The following is a 24,750-nucleotide window of genomic DNA, read 5'->3' as shown; positions in this document are numbered from 1 at the left end:
TCAATGACCAAAATTAATAAAATAAATCGTTATGTATTAGCGTTTAACGACAAAAAGGTTTAACGACAGGCAGGCGATCAGCTATAAAACGCTGCTAAATCCGTCGCATGCCGTGCGCCTGAAAACGACAATTGGGATAAAGACAAGAGAATGTTGATGGTAACGATAGTGCTTATCACACATAATTATATTAGTTGAAAGGAAAAATATCAGCCAGTAAATATCTCAATGCTATTGTATTGAGAAGGTTTCTAGCTTAATTCATTCCGCTCTTCTAAGCAGGTTGGTCAACACGTATGACCGAATTGCGTCTTTTCTTGAAAATATCTTCCTTTACCGTCGAATATGAGATAAATAAATCCACAACAGCGCGATTTTTAAGATACTTTCTGCCTCGCACAACCACTCTGTGGAACCAGCTTTCGCCGGCGGTTTTTCTGAACAGATACGACTTAGAAACCTTCAAGAAAAGAGCGTACTCTTTCCTGAAAGGCCGGCAACGCACCTGCAAGCCTCCCGGTGTTGCAGATGTCCATGGACGGTGGTAGTCACTTTCCATCAGGTGAGCCTCCTGCTCGTTTGCCACCTCTTAATATATAAAAAAAAAAAAACACGTATTGAGCACATGAACGTTCATGTTCGCCTATGTTTTTTAATAAGATCTATGTATTATAATTATTATTAGACAAATGTATTTATTTACGTAACAATATTTAATATCAAACAATCAAATTAAATAGACGGACCAATAGAGTTTCCAGTATTAAATGATTCATAAAATTAGAATATGCCAAATTGTATTAACCGTTAAAGTCATTCCTATACAATGTCGCCATTTAGCGACTTTGTAATGTTTTCTTATAAACATTTGAATTGCTCTTCGTAAATAATCCTGTCATCCACATGAAAAAAAATTCGTTTCTTAAATATAGTACATATAACCAAGGACACATTTTTAGTATCTTTTTATTTAAATCTACCTTGCATAAGGAATTTTCTTTTTTATTAATTGCTGTAAAGTTGTTTATTTATTTATCTCCTTTATAGTTTCGTATAGCATCACACATTCCCTGGACGTCCACTTTTGTTACGTATCAGTTAATTGAATATTCTTGTACTATTGTTCCAGGATGCTACGGCTATAATGCCTGTGCCGGTACATTTAATATTAGTGAGAGAAAAGCTGAATAGCGTTGGAACTTTTGTAGTAAATTACAAATACTCGGCCGTAATTGTACTTAAAAATTCCAATTCACATCGGCAGAGTCAGGAATTACGTAATCAGTGAATCACACAGAAGCACCTAAATACCTCAAATAATACATATACATCTACATATACACACATACATACACAAGCTTGTACATAAACATATATACATTGATTTTAAGGGCAAATTTACTTGGTGGTATGACTGTGTGCAAGTTTGGAAATTACACCTACTTCTTCCGCCAAGCAGTAGTATTTGTATCCAGTTTGAAAATGAGATTGAGGCAGTGCAACTAAAGGCACAAGGAGTTAGTGCTAAATTGACGACGTAAGGTATAGTTAATTTCTCTTACAATGCCAATGATAAGTGATAGCCACTTACAGAAACCTGTCACATCTGTGTCAGGTGTACCTACTTATTTAAATTAATGAAAAAATGAGTCATCAAACATCGCTACCATCCGTACATTGTCATTGTGGTCAATCACGACTCACACTGCCAATACACCGCTAATGATGTTAACTCTTGTGCCTGTAATTACCCGAATTCACTCATCCTTAAAATTGGAATTGAAAAGTACGAAGTGTTACTGTTTGTTTTTATTTATATATTCCTATGTTCTGTACGATCACATCATGAGATAATGTTCCCAAGTTTATGAAAACGGCGGACGAGCAAATGTGCCACCTGATCGTAAATGATAACCACTGCCCGTAAACATGGGTACTAAATGGGTAAGAAAATATTTCTCATTCCTTACATCGCTAATGCGTCGCCATCCTTGGACCTTTGGACCTGTGGTTACACTGGCTCACTCACTTTTGAAACCTGAATATAACAATAATAAGTATTGCTGTTTGGCGGTAGAATATCTAATGAGTTGGTACCTGACCAAACGGGGTTACACAAAGCCCTACAACCAAGTAAAACATAATTCTTTTTAATATCATAAATTACATCGTGATCGATTACATTACATAGCGAAAACGAAACAAATTTACTTTTATGACCTTTATTATATAAATTTGGTGAAACCTAACATTATTTTTTTAATTTTTGCATATAACAGCTAATATAACAACGAACTATGTATATATGCTATATCTATAAAATATTCTTTGCAAATCACAAAAAGGATGTTTCTTAAAATGACTCATAAACCAATTTTTATGATACCTAGTACTTCCTTATTGAAGCGCAACGTCGGCTCTCTAAACAGGAAACCATTTGTCGAGTGTGCAATGAAAACAAAACGACATGAAGATAATTTAAAAAAGAAAATTATTTAATCCAATATCATATTATCATACATGTGTCATATAGTACTTAGTGTAAATTTAAATAGTATATTTATATAATTAAAGTTTATTTGCATTTATATATATTTTTTATAAATATTTTATTACTTATATTTAATATTTTGTGTCAATATATAGTCGTTTCTTTATAATGTTTTAAATTACATAACATTACATTAAAGTCTCATTAAATATCAAAATAGAGCTTATTCTTTGAAAAAATCTTATACATAAAATAAAAAAATAATTCATATTATGTATGGAATAGCATTATTTTAATTGGGACCTACGATGTACATTATAATGTCTCACACGAATCCGGTATTCGCGTAGCCTTATTATATTATTGAGGGAGTAGAGGGAACTTCGGTACGAGTACATCTGTGTTACATCACCATATAAATTGCAATACGGATCATTACAGTTAGTATCTTATTAATAAATGCAAACTATCACTTGAATTAGTTTCCTGACGATTGCACATTGTTCATGCGTTAAATACAGTCGTTTGTTTACAAGCGTTCGTATGTTTTGTTAAATGGTCATTAAGACTATGCTTAACAGTTGAGATAAATGTGTAGATTTTCCTAACCAGGTCACAGACTGAATATTAACAGCTACTCGATAAGTAATAAATTCAATGATATTCATTTTAATTATTTTAAAGTTTATGTTTATTTATTTTCTTAGGTTTTTCAATTGATTGCCTCATTGGTCTGTTATAGCTTAGAAAGTCTCCGATTATGTAACGATACCGGTTCATAATTTTACTAAGTTGAACCAAAAACAATAAAGTAGTTGATAGAAAGTACCTAGTAACAGCCTGTTAATATACCCTGCTGGGCAAAAACCTCACTCAAGGTTGGGAACGCACTCCACCACGCTGCCGCTGCTATAATGCGAGTTGCGTGGCAGTTTTTCTTCCATAACGTGCAGGTTTCCTCACGACGTCATTCTTCACCGGATAGTATAAGATGAATTATAAATACAAGTTATGCTTACGACATTTATTTTTCAAATTAAAAAATAATAATATAAGAATTACTTACAACTTATTGATTAAAATGATCATTCGTTCCACGAACTTGCAATTTTATCAGATATATATATTCTGATACAGAATAAGATGTATCTAGGGAATATACTTTTGAAAATGTTAAACCGAGACCGTAATCTATAGTACTAATTCATCGTAGGTTGAAAGCGGCTTTCATTACGACATTCTCTGCATTCAATCCTTGCATAGCGAACGACGGACGTGCTCGAATTTTTATATTCTTGTTTAACTATTGTTAATTCTAGTATTCTCATTTAAAATTGTAATTATTTAGGTTTTTCAAAGAGAGTACAATCTCTCTTGATAAAAGATAATATCCTTTCTAACTGACTATGTAAGTAGGTACATAGTTGTCGAAAGCCGAGATGACTTAATGGTTAGGACACATACTTAACCGATGATTGCAGGTTCAACGAGCTCCACAGAATATCCATATGATGAATTCGTGTTTATAAATCATCTCGTGTTCGGCAGTGAAAGGAAACATCGTGAAGAAAATCTTCTTTGTCCAATTTCAATGAAATTTGGAAATATACCTTTACTAACTCGCATAGGAGCAGCGTGCTCGAATTAGTTACAAACCTCCTCAAAGGGAGAAGTGGTCCGAGCCAAGAAATAGAGAAAAAAGTAAAACGTAATCTTCTTAAGTCTTTTGGCGATTAGTCAAAATTCATCCACTTCTGTCCAATGTATGTTCTACTAAGCTTACATTATTAATTGCAATAAATAAATTATAAGGTAACGTGCTATATTTAAATGAAAATATAAACAAAGAGATTTGTACCCAATACAGAGAACTCAATTAATTCTGTGGTATATATTTACGGCTATATGATAGTTGTCTAGTTTTTCTAATCTCCTGTTCTCAACAAGGACCTTCATTAATCTATGCCTTTTATATGTCCAAGTGTGGCCGCAATGCCACGCAATTCAAGTTTTTCTATGTAATTCCCGAGCAATTCATATAAGCTTCTACTTGGTTTTATTTATTGTGCGGAAGTATTTAATTACACGGCATAATAGTTTTCGTTGTTAACAGATATTCTATTACCAAACAGCAATACTTATTTTTGTGTTCTGGTAGGAATCGTGAGTGAGCTAGTGGACAGGAACACTTGACATAACCTCTTAATTCCCAAGATTGCTGGCGCATTGGTGATGTAAGGATTGGTTAATATTTCTTAAATCACAAACATCCAGACCCAAGACATCATAGAAAATTAATGAACATTTTCTATCGAATCGACTCGGCCGGGAATCGAACCCGGGACCTCGGAGTAGCGTACCCATGAAAACCGGTGTACACACTACTCGACCACGGAGGTCGTCAAATAAACAACTATTCATAGGTATTAATATTTTAATTTTTGACGGAAATTTAATATTAGAGAATTTGCATATGACATATTCTATTTCGATTCTTAATATTGCATTCTTATTGCTAATTTCTGAAACCTTGGTTCAGAGCAATGTCCACTACATCGAATAATGTATGCTCTGCTCTAGCGCTCATTTTTCCAATGACTTCGCGGACCACTTCGCGTGCTTTCAGGAAAAACCAGTGGACGATCAGGGGACGATCTGTTAAGAACCAGCGGTTTATATGAAGCAGTGAATACTACCCATAATGTAGGGTATTTGGTTCTCCGTTCGCGTAAATAAAAACAATATGGGGATACTCCCAATGAATAACATAATACGAAATTATGTTAAAATTCACGACGTGCAACATATCCTTCATAGTGAAGTATAAAGCGTCAGAAAGCAAAGAACAGAGAATGATGTATGTTGTATGTAATCTAGAATGCTTGATACGTGCTAAATATTTAGTAGAGAAAGGAAATTTTTGTATTACAACAAGTCTACTTATACTCAAACAAGTCCCTTATTACTGCATTCCTTGTCCACATTCCGAGAATATCTGCAAACGCCAGACGTGCGTTAATTTCGTTTGTGTTTAATTGTTGTGAACATTTTATATATAACATTTATTCATTGCCCTTCGTTTTAGTCAAGCTTTATTAATATCGGTATTACTTTTATGGTTTGTATTTTGATGTTGGACACCAAATAATTTAGTTTTTCTGATATTAGATTCTCAGTAGCAGTCCGTACTATGGAGATTGTTAGAGTAAATGACGACCTCGGGAAACACCGGATTCTGGTCTGACTAAATATGGTCGTGTTACATTTGCCATGCCTTCGGATTATGGGGATGGAAGAGTTCACATGTCCTGCGCAGTTGGCAGTCTTTCTTGAGAACAGCCGGCCTTACTGAAATCGGCCAGTGATTATCATCACCATCATCAACGGTGAACATAAAATTGTGGAATTTGCAATTTTTTTTTTAATATTTGCCATCGCGTTTAAAGAAGTTTCACTTCAAAACATTCTCTTTAAAGTACATGAATATCAAGACTAATTATTGAGCATCGCTGCTTAAAAATATAAGAATTTGGACTTGATATCCAATAATATCTCATAAAAATATATCCATTAAAATTATATAATGTAACAGCCATTATAAACCCCGGAAGACTTGCTGACTTCCCATTAAAATGATCTTATATGCTTCGGCCTGAGTGTTTTACCGACATATAATTTAACAAAAAATATTAAAATCGTTTAATAAATAAACTTTTTCCTGGTTGGCAACCTCGATCGCTTAAATCGAATCAAATCAAAATATTCTCTATCTAAGTTGACACAAGGAGCACTTTTGAATAACATACGCCGTATTAAGACAAGGTCTTAAATATGCTGTCTCTTTCTTTTTACACAAAAACTCGTTTAAAATAACGAAGACAAAACAAATAATAATAGAAATTCAATTTAAGAATTTCAATAAACTATAATAGAATAAGCATTTTCAACTAATGTGTTGAAATTCGCCGCTATTAAATTTCGCTAAAGTTGAAGAAACAAAACCAATTTAATAGAGCTCAGAAAGTGAAGATATACGGAACATCATATTAAACTAACTTTTTTATAAAACAACTTCATAACTCATCTCAAGTTAGGAAGCGGAGACAAAGTTTTTTTCTGATAAATTGGAAAAACTAACCTATGGGATGAATTTGATACTTCTAAAAAAATATTTGATTATCTGACGTACTAGTAGTTTCCGCCCGTGGTTTCGCGCGTGTGTGTGGTTCTGGTGTTACATACATTTTACATGAAAAAGAGCCTATGTGCTATTCCAGACTGAACATTGTGCCGAACATTCAAATCCGTTAAGCCGTTCGGGCATCATTGATACAACCAAACCTTCACATTTATAATATTACTAAAATAATTACTGTCTGCTTGTTCTAATAACTAGACAAGGCTACAGATACCGAGGTTTTTGATGGAGAAACACATCTACGCGTCACCCGTACACTCACAGTTATTTGGCCACGGTAATACAAGAAGACATAACTACACAACATATTACATTTGAGCTTATAATATCCAATAAATAAACATTAATAAAATATTAAAGTATTTCATAGTGATATCGTCCTAACGGATTTCAAACACGGCACAGCTTATAGAAACATTTATAGTATTATTGTAATTACTAGTTGCATAGTAGAGTAATTTCGATCCAAGAATGTCTTAATTTGTGCAATATTTAAATTGTGTATTATTCAGAAGAGTCAGCGATTTCGATCCCAATTTGGGTCGACGTTGAGTCAAGCTAGGAGCCGAGCTATATCTAAATTTGTACGAACTAACAATAGATGATGAAATATAAATTGAACTAGATTTAGCAACTACAAAACGCAACCTTTATATTAAATACAAACCGTGAAAGACGGAAAAACAAACAAGACACCGCGTAGATGACAGGTTTAATACGAGTTCTAAACCAGGACCTAGGTTCCATGCGGAAAGATCGTCTTCCAAGAACTCATAACATTAATTTAACTTGCTTTGTTTAAATCAAGTCAACTGTCAAATACACTAGAACTGTGAACTAGTGTGTGCGCAAACACAGATGTACTCTCAATTCCTACACTCTCATAATCCGATGGGATGGGCATTCCCACAAGACGAGGAAGAGTTCAGTGCAAGACCGAAAACTTTTAGCTATAGTTTTATGTGTTTTGCGATTACGAAAGTGTATACGCTTCCAAATTCCAGAGCTGTTACTGATAATTCTTTGACTGAAAAACCAAAAAAATATTTATCAGCCCGAACTGGGATTTGAACCCAAAACCTCGGGATCAACTATATAATTAGACTGTAGTCCAATGAGACAGTAAAGGAAGGATGATTGAATTTGTGTAGACGGAAATAAGGGGCTCAATATAAATATAGTTATTACGCCCCATACCTCTGTCTAGGATACATCACACCAATTGACTGTGAATATTACAATTATTTAATATTACGTGTGTAATAATATTGTATTATCGTTTATAAAACTCGGAAAACAATAGCTTAATATGACGAATAAAAAGTAGCGTTAGAATAACAATGACGATGACATAAAGGCTCGTCCTCCAATTCTCTGAATCATAATTATCATCATAATACATATTTAATGCTCAGATTATAAAACAAAAGACAGATAGAGCGTGCGAAATATTATTTTGAAGCAACAAAGCGAATACAAAATCAAAGGCGAATGGAAATTCGAATAGATGTTCAAATTTTGATTTGAATTTAATATACTTATTTTAGTCATTAAGCTTATTTAAATTTAGGACTTCAAATTATTACATATAGATGATTACATATGATCAAATTTCGACCACTGTTCGAAGTCATTTAAATTTTACAAATTATGAATTATCTCGTACAAGCGTGTACTAAAATTAGTGTTGGTATATCACTAATAATCAAGTTATTCATTAAAGTTAGGTAATGTAGTTAAATGTTGTGTTAATTCAGTTACCGGAGGCGTTAAAACGTTAGGTTCGTTATCATAGGAACCGCTGGTATTCACTTCAAGTAGATTTGAGATGGTAGCTACTAATGTTTTAATGAATATCACAAAATCGTATTCTTTTGTCTTAGTGCGCTAATTAAAATATTTCCTTGAACGGCGATTGATATTAAGACAAAAGTGCACCTTAGAGGAAGAATTTCTTAAAATCCTTTTTACATTTTCTCTTGGCGTTACAAAGTAAGGATATTTTCTATACGTCTATGCCTTACATAATATATATTATTGCAGAAATAATTATTAAATAAGACATCATTCTTGATATCAGATTTTCACATTTAGCAAAGGGTAAAATTATCTGACATCAAGAATTGTACATAAACTAAACGCCACTTTGGGTACAAAGCGGTGTTTGTTATAAATTTACGTTGTTATTGTTGTACAAGTTTACGTAATTATAATTGAAATGTATCCCGCAATATGACGCGCATGAGCATGTGTAACATCGTTCTTGAAATAATTTATTATGAAAGAAAACTAATAAAAACAAATCATTTCGTTGGTAAAATTTATATATTTCTCGTATTATAGTAACAATGTTTATCAATGAAGTGCTTGTCGCTCTACGAATTTTTTATTTTTATTTTATTTTATTTTTTTAGGGAAACAAACAATGATATGACACTTATGGCTTAAAAATATACAATATTACATACATCAGCTAAGTTTCCACTGATACTAATAACACAGTTATTAAAATTAAAAAAATAAGACTAACATACATAAAATCAAATAGGTAACATTATACAATTAATGCGATCAATAAACATATACTAAGGGAAATCTTAAACAATTATGAATAGGCAGGCACCACTGAATTCTCATGTGCTTTATTTGTGTTTATAATTCATTTCGTGCTCGATGGTGAAGGAAAACATCGTGTCTAATTTCAATGATATTCTGCCACATGTGTATTCCACCAACCCGCATTGGAACAGCTTGGTGGAATATGCTCCAAACCTTCTCCTCATAGAGGGCTAATGTAAAGCAATATACATATTAAGAAAATGAATTTAATTCTTTTGAAGTTTGAATAAAGAAATCTAATAACATTTCTTTAATCTATGACATGTAAGACAGTTCGGGTCAGACGACATACAATGGACACATCAAAGACAAGGTTCCAAGCGTTCAAAGCAACGTCGCTTACAAGTTACATGTATCGATCTAATGAATTAAATATCAAAATTACCGTATTTGACGTTTGTCGGTAGTTATCGATTTATCTTTTCATATATGTATTTTTTATCTGTATGAATATAAGTTTTGGCACACATGACCATTTTTCATTGTAGCATTATCTGAAAATTATTTATATATTATAATTTCCATACGGTATATAGAAGTATTCCTTTGTTTCCCAAATTTTTCATCAATTTTTCAATTTCGCAATGTCAATACACTGTTCGTTAAACTGTGTATTCGATAAAATACGACAGATCAGACAACTTTTTCTAATTATAAAATTTAAAGCCCGTAAAATATATATTAAAATATGGACATACTCGTATTATTGATTAATTATATGCACGAACACAATACATTTCTTTGACAATACACCAATATTTATATTACGAAAGCATTTTTAAATTCAATATTAGCATACAAATTCAATGCTTACAAAACCCAACTACAATATATTATATAAATCAATACTTAAACTCAATAGCATATGTGAAACTGTATACCTTTACAATACTGATACGTTCTAAGCAAAACGCTGCGTGCTCCTTTGATCTTTGCGGCAAATTAACAAAAGCAAGACACTACAGAATTATAAGATTTTAAATTAACATGGTTATTTTTATTACTAATCAGTTTTTAAAACGGGATATTTACCATGTTTTTCATTATTATTTGGTGGAGCTCGATATTTCGACATTATCTACGAATGTCTTGTTCACGAGACTGAAGTTTGCGGGTAGACCTATTAAATAAGGATAGGGAATAGGGAAGATGGGTTTCAACTGTCGAAAGTATGGAAACCAGTGATAAAGTTATGCAAACCCTTGAACAATAATATACAAAATTCGCGAATCGATACGGTGAGTTTCGTTTGTAAAACACGGGATCGAGTTTCGAGTGCACATAAAACAAATAGTAGGGGTGAAAGTGACAGTGGTAGTATGAATAGGTGAACACGCAAATGGGTCATCTAACAGTAAGTGGTTACCACCGCTCATAGAAATATTAACCATTATTTTATGAACCTTACATCGCCAATGCCTTACCATACTTATCCCCCTCTCCTAATCACGTACTATGGGAATACAAAAATACTAAGTATTGTTGTTTCGAGGTAATATATTTGTGTTTGATACCTACCCAGAAGGGCTCGCAACAGCTCTACCAAAATAATTTTAGAAGGATAAAGTTTAATATTTATAAATTCAATTAAGTTTTAATAAAATGTTGGAATCTATTTTGTTTCGTACCCTTTTATGTCAACGTCAAAACGAATACATAAATTAATTAACCGAGGTTTACAATGTTTATATCGTCCCGTTTTAATAAAATCGTTTCACACAGATCTTGTCATATTCATTCTTTGACTATGATGTTATGTTCGCCTCTAACGCTTATGCCATAATGTCACTAGAAGATATATTTTCGTATTTAGAATTGACACAATTTAAAAGACCTTTCGATTGCAACGTCTACAGATTAAAATAGCCTAGAACCTTCTACTGAGAAAAACCGGTAAGCAATATAGTAGTTACTATTTTTCATCAATCGTATATAATAATAATTAATTATTAAATATCTGACAAGGGCTCATCGATCGTTTGAATGATGAATACTAAATTATTATCCGGCTTTAAAAATAAATAACCTTTACTAACTCTCAAATATTATAGATGCAGAAGTAACTCTGACTGTATCACCTTCACAGTCATCACCACCAAATCAATGTTGATAAAGTTTCGTACAAAGCAAGCTTGAACCCCCAAAGACATACATAGACTAAACAGATGAGGGCCCGTAAGTCAGTTCTTGTAGGCTTATCTTCACAAATTGAATTTCACGCAGATGACGCGGATAGAAACATATAAACAGAAACAACGCTTGATCAAATTATTATTATTTCTAGAAAATAATACAAGTTATTCATAAATAGTTATATAGTTTCGTCAATAGCGCTATAGTTAACGGGCCGCCTAGCGATGCAAAAATATCGATGTGCTATTGTCGTACCCACTCCTAACACAAGTGATAAGCTTAAAGCTTATCACTTGTGTTAGGTTAGGAATATTAGTAATTCCTTAATTAATTTATGGGCATTGCTGGTAATATTTTAAAGATTCGATTATGTACGACAATTCTTATTATACTAAACATGTTTTTTTACTCTATATAAATTATATGATATTATTGTCATTTTGGAAAATGATTACCAACGTCGTGAACATTTGTAGCACCGCTGGAAGTCTCGCAGTTACTGGCCGTTAAGATATGAGTATGTCCACTTTCTAAAGGTTACCAAGTCGGTATGACTACAATGTATATATTTGTGTACTTTGTTTATGTATTTTGATACAAATATTCTTACCAAACTTATTTGTTGGTTGTCTGATATTGCATTCAGACTGCCTTTTTCTAGCTACTCTGATGTCATCTGTTCTTAACAGTAACAACCTTTAAGTACAAAGACTGGATTGGCCGTATTGGAATACACATTTAATAGAACCACATCCGACACAAAAGGGTTTTTCTCAGGAAGTTTTCCTTCACCGCCAAATTTAGTTGTACTTGCCCGGGTTTGAATTTGCAATTATCAGTTAAGATTCATGTGTTATAGCCGCTGGGTCATAGCTCTATTCTTTATATGTTAGTAAAAAAAAACCGACTTCACAAAATTATCTAACAAAATAAATTATAAATATGTAATACTTAAAAATATTATAAATGAGACCAAACGGCAAATGTGTCCTCTTTTCTATAGCGGTTCAACGCTTTAATATAAGAACAACCAATACGATCCGATAAAACTTTTTTTTAAAATAGGTTATAAATTACATAACTTTAGAATAAATTAAACAGCCCTGAAGTTTTTTTTTTCGTTCAAAGAAGTTTTTACGTATCATAAATTCAAATAATAGACGTGTGTCATTTATTATTGTGCCTTATTATTATTATGTACCGTATAATATTATTAATATACCTAGTTTTAGTACTCTACAAACTTTTATTATAGAAAATTGCTTAGGACTAAATAAATAAAATTGTGCTGTACAACACACAATAAAAATATGAAATACCCCGTCGCCCACGATATTCCATACCAATAGATTTTCTGAATACTAAATGTATTTCAAAGGTCGTTTCGAACATTGCGTGACCATGTTATACGCTCGATACAATTGTTCCAATTTTGAAATTGTGTAATTCTTTTTCTAATTATTGTTATTTTATTTTATAATTACTTCAAATGTTTATTTTGATATTTCATTTATATAGGCCTCGACGAGAGACTATTATTTTTTAATTGTCATTTATAGAACCAAAATTATGAGACAAAGAAATTTAAAAATAGAACACTGTTTGGTTTTTCGTTTAAAAATTCTTTGGGCACGATCGGACTATTTTCAGGTCAAATGAAAGTTTACTTCTTTTATTTTTTTATTGCGCATCTTATTTTACAAAAATATATTAAAACAGTACGGAAACGATGTATTCAAATGAGGAGGGTAAATATAAAATATTTGCATCTGTGATTCTGTTTGAAACGATTAACATACACAAACAATGTTTTTTGTAGGCTGTTTAATAAAAAGTTATAGCGTTTATTAGTCGGAATAACAAAAAAATATATATATTGTATGTGTTCATTGTATAAATCGTAATCAGCCCAGTACTACAAGTATGGTGCTCAGTTAATACTCTCAATTTAACAGTTATTATACTGCCGTGCATTAACATTGTGTAGTGTTTACGATAGATAGTTTGAATATATAGCGAGACAGCTTAAGTACAGGCACAAGGAATATAATTTTACCCATCTTAAATCCCATGGTTAACAATTTCAAACCGAATCACTGAAATGCAAGGTATATATTTAGAGGTTGAATAACTGATGAGTTAGAATCAGTAGTTGAATGCTACGTTAGTCTAGTAACAAAATATTCGAATCTAAAGTGTCAGTAAAAATTATGTCACTATTGATTTATGCAGTTATGATTCTATTCGCGCGATATGAAAAAAATATGAGAATGTTTTTTTATGATGCGCGTACACGGGCATGAAAACTCCACGATAAAGTTGCTCGCTAAGCCGCCAATTCAATGTCGAGTCGCTCGATATATACAAATACCATACGTTATCTTATTTAACAATGTTTGTTTTATTACAAATTTCATATGTGAATGTTAAATTTGTGAATGAAATAATGGTGAAAAATAAGAATTATAAAAATAAAATGAATCTTTAATTACTTACAAGTAGATTACTATTGTATTTATTATAATTAATAATGTTTCTAAACGTGTTATTGATTTTTCATTTGAAACAGTTTCTGCAATAGATATCATATAAGTATTTAAAACCCTCAATATTAAAAAAAAACTAACGACATATGGGGCATTTTGGTAAAATTTGTGAATAATATCATATACGATTTTGCTCCGTATATAGTAGTAATTCTTAACAAGAGTTTGGTAAAATGGAGTAAGTTTTACCACTTTTTAAGACTGGAAACAGAAGCGATCCCATTAATTACAGACCTATTTCATCTTTAAGTAAAATATTCGATAAATATTTTAAATCGACTTCTCGTCCGTTTCGGTACAAATACTATTTTGCATAGTGAGCAATTCGTTTTTACAAGAGATCGCTTGACAACTGATGCGGGAATAATTAATTAATTAAATAATTCTCTAACATATTTACAATGCTTGGGAAAAATCACAGTATGCTATTGGAGTATTCTGTGATTTGTCTAAAGCATTTGATTGTGTAGAACACAAGACGCTTCTTTATAAGCTCAAATACTACGGTATTAAAGGTAAAGCTCTTGATCTCATTGCTTCATACTTAAGTCTAAGAGACCAGCAAGTTTCCATTTATGGAATAAAGTCTTCTGGATCTACATTAAAAATGGGTGTTCCACAAGGATAAATTTTGGGTCCCTTTCTATTTCTGGTATATATAAATGATCTTCCTTTCTTTGTTAAAGGTATTTGTGATATAGTGTTGTTTGCTGACAATACTTCTCTGATTTTTAGTTCGACAGGAAAAAAACTGGCTATGACGATGTGAACGGTGCATTATCACAAATACACGATGACTTTACAGTAAATAATTTAGTTTTGAATGCTCAAAAAACAAAATGTACTAGACATTTTTTTTTCTTAAAGTATCAATCTTGAGAACTAAATTGTTACGTCCCTTATGCCTGCCACATTGGTTCACTCACCTTTCAAACCGAAACACAACAATACAAAAATTTGCTTCTGGGTGGTAGAATAAATGATAAGTGAGTAATAACTACCCAGCAAGGCTAACACAAAGAATACAAAGCCCTACCACCAAGTAAAAGCAACTTATTCTTAGTCATATGTGATCGTATGGAGTTAAAAAAAGTTAACTTTTTTTTATTATATCGGTAGGCAGACGAGCAAATGGGCCACCGCCCATAAACAATGGCGATGTAATAAATATTAACCATTCCTTACATCACCAATGCGCCACCAACCTTGGGAACTATGATGTTATGACCTTTGTGCCTGTCGTTACAGTGGCTCACTCACCCTTCAAACTGGAACACAATAATACTGAGTACTGCTATTTGGCGGTAGAATACCTGGTGAGTGGATGGTACCTAACCAGACTTACACAAAGCCAGACCACCAAGTGAAAAATCTCATAATATTTCTGTTATTATGTTAAAGATGTCTTTGTAAAGAATTTATAAGGGTTATAATATTGTAATAAATAATATTAAATTATAATAAAACAGGTATACTCGTAGTAGCAATCTCAGGTATATAAAGGTATATAATTCTTAATGTTAAATATATTTAAACCATATAAACCTAATTTTTCATAGTTATAGGTGGTTAATTAAAGCTAAGCTCTATTAAAGTCTGTAGTTTCTAAATGTGCCTGGAATATAAAAAAAATCGCACGACAATTGGTGGTTATACGCTTAAGTTAACGCGAATGTATCTACAAATTAAGATAGCAATCTTTTACCTTACTATAAAACTTTCAACGCTGAAACGGGAATATGAAATCGGCCCTGCGTGATAATTCATAGTCTTTACAATTCCTTTCGAATTTGATGAGTGGCTGTCTGATTTCAATTTTAGAGGTATTTTTATGTTCGCGTTCGGTTTACAATGGATTCTTGCCTGGGGCGTATGTACGGGAAAAATACTATGTACTACGTAATGCTTGTACGTTTTTACGATTTGGTAACGAATGAAAGGTTTTATGACCAATCTTAATGATTCAAATCAATGTCAAACGAGATGTTAAAGTTTATGACTGGAACGCAATCTTAACATAATTAAGATTACAATATTTTTTACTAAAGCTTAAATTGTAGAAAATAGGCGTGCAAGACAATTTATTAATCGTGAGAATTATTGTCATTCCTAAAAATAAGGATTTTACGGTCGAGAATGTATGCGCACTTTGGACACGAACAGTAACTTATTTTGTAAGTTCTTGCTTTCCATGACTAACTTCTGACAAGGCGATTATGTCAAATGAATAGCTCTTGATTCTTCTGCTTGCTAGGTGAGGACCTAGTAACCTTTTTTGAGATATTTTGGTCCCGAAGTAGACACGATGGTGTTACTCTACTGCAAGTACCAACGACTTTTTCCAGAGGCAATTGGGTGCAATTAAGATAATTATCTTCCACGCTGAGGTGAGATCTAACTAGTGCGCAAAAAGCAGCACGAGTCCTTCTCTCTTCGTTCTAACATGCAAAAGGAGTTGGATATTTTTCGAAGATTTATTACGCATAGAAAAATAGAAAAAATTGGTTGTTAAACAAAAAGGCTAAATGAGTTTAATGCACTCGATCATTTCCGATTATTTATTAATATTGCTACTGTAAGGAACATAAACAGTCAAAAGCAGCAATGCACACTCAATTAGTAGTATTCAAAAATGTAACGTATCTAACAAAAAAAAAACGTAATATTTAAAATAATGAAATGATTCCCTATTTAATAAGCTTTAAATGCTCTTATACACAAAAATGCTGTAATTTTACGATTATTGAATTCTAATATTTAATTTTATAGGAAATTGAAATAAATATTAGACCTTAAAATTTAAACCAAAACTAAACAAATTATATAAGTGTAATAATATATGTTACATGTATTTTACAAGTCATATAAATATATTAGAATAAATAATAACGTTATACCATATTGTTTATAATCTTGAAAGACTTACTTTTATCTTCGTTTGAAATTCTACCTTCATTCTTCAATATACTCAGTAAACCTTCACTCATTTTAAACTTATTCAAAATAAAATAAATCGAAAACAATTTATTAAAAAACTTTTTTTTTCCAATAATTATAACTTATACTTCACTTTATAAGGAATAAATTAAGTAAGTCACAGTGAAGTTAAAAAAAACTTATTGATTTAAGTAGTTTAAATCTTCAGCGTTTTCGTATTATATTACGTAGCACACGCGCTACGAACGCGGCGTGCGGCTACGCCAATCTTCGACGTAGCACTGACTGCAAGAATAAAACATCTCCGCGTTAAACCACTATAGTGGTAAGTGGCTAAAGCGCTATAATTAATGTAAAAATACCAACTGCGAGTAGGAATTCGTACAAAGATGAAGTTTTGTAACGGGGCGCACTTGTATGTTACTTTATATTCTTACCAAAGTGATATATATACATATATTTTCCTCATTACTTTTATTTATATTTAAATCTTTCTCAACTATATTTCAATTAAGGAAATTTTTTTTCTTATAATAACAATAAAAGATTTTTATTTCCTCGTCGTTCATTTTCCTTCTCGATTCAACGAAATAAATGTGTCGTATCCAATGACACGAACATGACGTGTCGTTTAAATGACAGAGAACCTTTGCAAATATGCGAGAGGAACGAATTCTTGTTAACGTATACAAAATGTTAGAAAAGTTTTAGTTTCGTATGGTACCCACAAAATTCATTTGGTTCAGTATATTTTTTTTTTAGTAAATCCAGTCACGCTTTCGCAAATTAAAAAACATTGAACATATTTTATGTAAATAAATCACAGTGTTTTTAAAAGGATTTCGTGCATGATATTTATGATGTATTATATTTAAGATAAATTCATACTAGAAAGTCATAACTGCAGGTGGGTAGGTACTATTAATAGCATTTGGACCGATTGTCGTATGTTGATTTTGAACATCTACATGAAATGTATATTTTGTAATCAAAATCAAAATATACTTTACAAATAAGTATTCAAAGGTACTCACAAAAGCATGTTTGAATCGTGATTTTACAAGACTAAATTAAATTGAAAGATATCACCAACTCGGAATGGATATTCGACTCAGTAGCTACTCTTTTCTGACAATCAGTTGTTAAGATAGATTACTGAATTAACATTGTTTTTATATTGTATAGGTAAACGGACGAGCACATGGGCCACCTGATGGTAAGCGCTCACCACCCAAAGACATGGGTGGTAACACGCCTTATTAATTAGTACAAAGTATTCTTAACTTGTGATTTAAATATATAATAATGCCAAAGCTAAAAGTATTTCAGGAAATTTAGTATAAAGTTTTAAACCTGTTGTTACATTATTTTTTATTAATTTATGAACTAATTACATAGAAAAAGACTCATAACAAAAAAGTTAAGGTTTACTTGTGTTTGCGAATGCAATTTCGCACTGACTCGTTAGTCTTGGCTTAAGAATAGCAACCGTAAGAGAAATCGCGACTAACTAATACAAATTGTCTGTTGAAGAGATATCTTGTTACCAACATCTTCTATTTTAGAGACTGCTCTTGATTTTGTTCTGTTGATACACACTAAACGAACACTAATAGGTATTATTCAGAACTATAATGCATAACATGACAATGTATGTGTTTAGAATGGTATTAACACTAGCTCTTGTAGCCAGTGACCAGTATAGTTGATAGTTACTCGGTATAATTAAGTCGTACGTATAGTCGTTGAGCTTGTAGTAAAGGACGTTGACTTACATTTGTAAACGTTTTACTATTATTTTTATATTTAAAATAAAACAGAACACATATCATACAGTACTTTTATTTTTACAAATCACATTTAAACATTAATACATTTTAACTTAATAATACAATGAACATTATAATCAGTACAATAATCTTACCTTAAATTACTTTCGCCATTAAAGCCCCAAACGAACTGAGAGCTAATCTATTCACACAGTGCTTTTAAAAGCCGTAACCCTTCTTACATTTACAATTTATTTGTCTACCCGCCTTGCTGACTTTCTCACATTTTAATAAATATAGTCAAATCATGACCATATTTATGTACAACACATATTACTTATTTTTAAATAGCTTACAACTCGTCCATCCTGACAAACTTCTCACGTCCTCGTGAGCAAAATTATCAAATAATATATATATTTTTTTTTTTACATATTTAATTCCTTTTAGTTATCTTAATTAAAAAAAAAAATACTGTGAACATAGTTCGAAAATTAGAATCTAATTAATGAAATCAATTAAGTACAATTTAAATATATATATATAATATTGTTATTCATATTATTTAAACGTTCAAGTTTATAGTATACTAACCAAATCACATCTCATAAATTAATATTTACATATATCAAATACATCTGATATCACATATCATGTTACATTACATCATTTTAAATCATAAATTGTATTTTACATCTATATCATATAACTCCTCATATATCTTATCGCTTCACATCACATATCATATCATATCGTATCATATCGTATCATATCCGTATCATATCCGTATCATATCATATCCATATCATATCCGTATCATATCCAAATCATATCCAAATCATATCCATATCATATCCATATCATATCCATATCATATCCATATCATATCGTATCATATCGTGTCATATGTCGTGTCATGTCATGTCGTATGGCGTCATGTCATCACGTCGTGTCATATCATGTTATATTATATCAAGTCATTTCATCATATCCCTTCGTATATTATATCCTTTCAAATTATATATTTATCATATTTCATATACCGTGAAATATAATATTCATTTGTTGTGTATTATTCAGAGTACAAATATAAATAATCTAAATACTCTTACTTCTCATTACTATTATAACTACTATCACTATCACTACTACTTTTTATATCATCATCGTTAGCACTTTTAAAACTTAGCCATGGATATATACGTTCTACTGGATATATACCTTCATAAACTGCTTTACCCTTTCGTTTAGTAATTGGAGTATCACCTATTAAATACCTATCATTTGGAAAAACTTTCAATATTCTGTAAGGACCAGAACACTTTGGTATTAATTTTTTACTTTTTCCGGGACAAGTAACAGATTTTTCAATTCTTACTAGTTCACCTACGTTAAATTTTCGTGGCTTAGATCTTGATTTGTCAAATAACTGCTTTTGTTTTTCCTGATTGTTAATTATACGTTTGTCTACTTCCGACCTAATTTTTATTAAATTTGTATTATCTTTATTCCTATCATTATCCAAAACCGACGTTAATTTACTATCTGACATCCCTGTTAATTTTACACCAAACAATACTTCTGCTGGAGAATAACCTATACTTTTATTAACCGTGTTATTAAGACCCCACTGTACGTCTAAAATTTTACTATCCCATAATGTTTCATCATGTCCATGATTCATAGCAGTTAAAGCGTCAAGTACGGTACGATTGTATCTTTCCACTTGCCCGTTGGCACGTGGCGTAGATACTGCATTCATAATATGTTGAATGCCCAATTCTGTCAAGAATTGTTTTACCTTTTTTCCCGTGAAACTTGAATATCTATCAGTTATCAATCTTTGAGGAACACCAAACGTTCTAAAGAACTCCTTAAAGACACTAATAGTAGTTTTTGCTTTTGTGTTTTTAACAGGTTTTAGAGATATATATTTGCTATACGCGTCAATGATTAGTAAAATGTATTTATTTTTATTCTTACTAACATTAAAAGGGCCTAAATGGTCAGCATGAACTGTGTGAAATGGCTTAGACACTTTTGGTATTGGATGAAGATACCCAGATTTTTTTCCCGACGGTACTTTACTATGTGCACATTGCAAACATGATTGTACATATTTTTTAATAAATTTTCTCATTTTCGGAAACCAATAATTATTTTTTATTTTTGAAAAAGTTTTCTCATACGAAAAATGTCCAATATCGTCATGATTTGTTTTTAAAATTTGCCACCGAACACTTTTAGGAACTAACCATTTAAGACCTTCGTCAGTGACTTTGAATACACTATTATTTTTAAGACAGTAATTCTTTTTAATATTTATTATATCGTTACTTTTTGAGTCGAGTAGTATACTTTTAATACGTTCAATTTCGCTATCACATGATTGAACAGTCTTTAACCAATTGTCATCAATTTTATTAATAGAAGGTAAGTTCATATTTATTTCATTATTTATGTTTGGTACAGGGTTTCTGCTTAGTGCATCGACGTGACACATTTTTAAGCCAGATTTATAAACGAAAGTGCAATCAAATTCTTGAATAAGAGACCACCAACGGGCAACCCTTGAAATTATATCTCTTTTTAGAAAAGTAGCACGTAAAGAATTGCAGTCTGTAACGATAGTAAAATGGATTCCTAAGAGATATGACCGTAATCTAACTAGAGCAGACACAACTGCTAATGTCTCTAATTCGTAGGATGAGAAATGTTGTTCTTCTGGAGAAGTCTGACGACTAAAATATGCTACAGGCTTAAGTTCATTGGTTTTTTGCATTTGAAATAGTATCGCACCTATTCCTCGCTTGCTAGCATCGGTGTGCAACTCTGTATCGAGGGATGGGTCATACAAGGCAAGTATTGGTCGTGTTACTAAAATGTTTTTTAATTCGTCAAATGCTTGTTGTTGTTCTTTATCCCAAGTCCATATAGAATTCTTTTTAAGCAAACCTGTAAGTGGTTTAGCTAAGGATGCAAAATTTTTAACAAATTTTCTAAAAAAACTTGCTAATCCTAAAAATTGCCTAACACAATGAACAGTTTTTGGTGTAGGAAACTTTTGAACGGCCTCGATTTTATTTTTCCCTGGCCTAATACCTTCAGATGTTATTTGAAATCCTAAATAATCAATAGAAGTAGTGAAGAACAAACATTTTGATAATTTTAATGTCAAGTTTGCATCTTTAAATTTTTGAAATATAATTTTTAATTTCTCTAAGCCTTCATCGATAGTTACAGATGGTATTAAAATATCGTCCATGTACACTACAGCAGTATTGAACCTATGTGTTCCTAAAGCTTTATGAACAGTCCTTTGAAAGACGGCTGGTGCATTAGCTAAACCAAAAGGCATTCTATTAAATTCCCACTGGCCGTCTGGAGTTACGAAAGCAGTTTTAGGTTTTGATTCTTCCGTTAACTCTATCTGGTAATAACCACTAGCTAAATCGAGCGTTGAATAGTATTGATATCCCGAAAGTCTATGCATTTGATCTTCCATAGAGGGTAAGGGGTAATGTTGCTTAATGGTTTTTCTATTTAACGCACGGAAATCGATACAGAGTCGCTTATCACCGGTTTTTTTTCGCACAATTATGATTGGACTGGCATACGGAGAATTTGATTCACGTATTATACCATTTCCACTTAAGTCCTCTATCATATTTTGTACTTCGTGACGTTCACTGTGAGACAATCTATACGGTCTGTAAATAACTGGCTGATCATCTTTCAGATCAATAGACATCTTTTCTATCGAGGTACAGCCTAATTCGCTCAAATTATTCGCAAAACAATCACGATACGAATTTATTAATTCCAAAAGTTTCAATTTATAATTATAAGGGATTTCTCCAACATTTATTTGATCTAAATTAAATGGCATTAATGTTGAATTTGTTTCAATTCTATTTATTTCAATTAACCCAAAAGACTCTAATACTAATTCTACTCTGGCTATAAGTTCTCCTTTTATAAATTGGATTGGTGTGGACACTACGGGTGTAACTAAAACAAAACCATGACCATTTTCAATTTTAAAAATACCTTCCTGAATTACATACTCGTTATTTGGGCGTCCCCGGTAACTACTTTTTACATAAATTGATCCGTGTACATTTGGGTCACTCATGACTTCAACCATTTCTGTTTGTTTAATTGTAACGTTAGAAGCAACTTTTAATTCTACCTTTATTTTATTTTTATTGCAATCATCATAATTGCTGATAATAATTAGTTTATCGTTTGTCTTTAAAATATTAATATGTGGTTGCTCCGTATAAGTTTGGCCTATAAGTAAAGAATACTTTAATAATGAATCTGATACTATATAACAACGTACCTTAGCATTAACGCCCTGAATACTAACATTAGCTATACCCGATCCCAACGAGTGGATAACCGTGCCACCGAATCCTACCATAGGCCTATTATCAGTGCTATCCCATTGTTTAAAAATTTCTTTTGCGTCCGATTCACGTATTAATGTTAAATCACTCCCTAAGTCAATAAATCCGACTTTTCTAATGCTATTTATATATATATCTTGTACATATTTATCTAATTCATTACTTCGAAAATCTTTGTTTATCAAAAGAACTTTTCTTTTTTGCTCATTTTTTTTATTACTAAAGCATTCACTATCCAAGTGTCCTAACATTGAACATTTTATGCATTTTTTTAAGGGTTTTTGACATTTAGAGGCTGGATGGCCTTCTTCTTTACAATTATAACACTTAATTGAAGTTTTATTGCTATAAGTATTTGTTTTAATATCTTTGCTATCTTTTTTCACACTTTTGTCAAATTTTCTAGTTGATACATTTCGTAAATAAGCTAACAATTTATCTGGATTATCAAATTGTGCCGCCTCTGCACCTAAACGAATCGACCTATCCTCTATCCCGTGCAACACACATTCTACAGCTCTTTTCCCTTTAATATCACAACGATTTATTAACGCTACTTTATCGTAAAAGTAATCCTCTAAAGAGTCTCCAAATTTAGCTTTCTTTTCTAACATATCCGATAACATTTGACCATAATTTTCATCTGATGGAAATGCATTTAAGAGTTTCGTTTGCCACTCTGCCCAAGTAAACAAAACTGTAGGTAAACCTTCATACCATTTTTTTGCTACACCACTTAGCTTAGGTAACGCATAATGTATAATCTGTCTATCACTCCATCCATACAAAATAGCACACTCATTAACCTTAGTTAACCAATTACTTATTGTCTGATTTTTTTGAGAGGGATCGAACTCTGGGACAACATTTGAATTCGCAAAGTGCTCTTTACTGTGACTGCCATTTATACTCTGAATAATATCAGTAAATTTCGAAATTAACTCACTGTGTATATCAGCTGTATCCATGTACCCTCCACGAGTGCGAGATCGATTTCGTGTTGCTGGTCTCGAAGTACGATGCCGCTCCCTGCTGACATTACGCGTTCTATGACCGCTACAACGGCCCCGGCTACAACTGCGACTTCGACTTCGAGGTTCGATTTCTCTTGCTTGTCGACTACGACGCGGCGGCGTGCAAACAACTCTGCCACAGGCCTCCTTGCTTCGATGTCGCTTGGCAATGTTTAACACTGGAGATCTTGACTGACGAATTTGTTCCATTGGGTCATTCATTATTCTTGCTGCAACATATTTAAAAAAAAATCGGACATAATTTGTTACATACTAACACAAAAAAAACTTTCTACCTATTTTGAGCGTGAAGAGTTATCCCGCTTCTGAATTTGTAAACGTTTTACTATTATTTTTATATTTAAAATAAAACAGAACACATATCATACAGTACTTTTATTTTTACAAATCACATTTAAACATTAATACATTTTAACTTAATAATACAATGAACATTATAATCAGTACAATAATCTTACCTTAAATTACTTTCGCCATTAAAGCCCCAAACGAACTGAGAGCTAATCTATTCACACAGTGCTTTTAAAAGCCGTAACCCTTCTTACATTTACAATTTATTTGTCTACCCGCCTTGCTGACTTTCTCACATTTTAATAAATATAGTCAAATCA

At 31.9% G+C, this 24,750-nt stretch overlaps 2 protein-coding genes across 7 annotated transcripts in view; both read right to left on the bottom strand.

Moving 5' to 3' along the window:
* Positions 1-17,191, bottom strand: part of LOC113397984 (uncharacterized) — a 67,411-nt gene extending 50,220 nt beyond the window's left edge. For all 6 annotated transcript variants that reach the window (XM_026636527.2, XM_064216697.1, XM_026636524.2 and 3 more), the window contains exon 1: positions 16,914-17,191. In XM_026636527.2, the coding sequence (XP_026492312.2) occupies positions 16,914-16,974 (61 nt within the window). In that variant the 5' untranslated portion in view covers positions 16,975-17,191. The remainder of the gene's footprint in view (positions 1-16,913) is intronic.
* A 5,501-nt stretch (positions 17,192-22,692) lies between these two features.
* LOC113404385 (uncharacterized) lies at positions 22,693-24,487 on the bottom strand. The gene is made up of 2 exons (XM_064216672.1): positions 23,039-24,487; positions 22,693-22,704 (listed from the first exon to the last, which is right to left on the bottom strand). The coding sequence occupies exons 1-2, from the start codon at positions 24,338-24,340 to the stop codon at positions 22,693-22,695; spliced, it is 1,314 nt and encodes a 437-aa protein (XP_064072742.1). The 5' UTR covers positions 24,341-24,487.
* Positions 24,488-24,750: the final 263 nt, after the last annotated feature.

The sequence above is a fragment of the Vanessa tameamea genome, chromosome 13 (assembly GCF_037043105.1).
Source record: "Vanessa tameamea isolate UH-Manoa-2023 chromosome 13, ilVanTame1 primary haplotype, whole genome shotgun sequence".
NCBI lineage: Eukaryota > Metazoa > Arthropoda > Insecta > Lepidoptera > Nymphalidae > Vanessa > Vanessa tameamea.
The sequence above is the reverse complement of the archived record's forward strand: the minus strand, read 5'-3'. Positions and strand labels throughout refer to the sequence as shown.

Bases quoted from the DNA above. Each gene is read 5' to 3' on its own strand.
- LOC113404385 (XM_064216672.1), bottom strand. From the start codon at position 24,340: ATGAATGACCCAATGGAACAAATTCGTCAGTCAAGATCTCCAGTGTTA.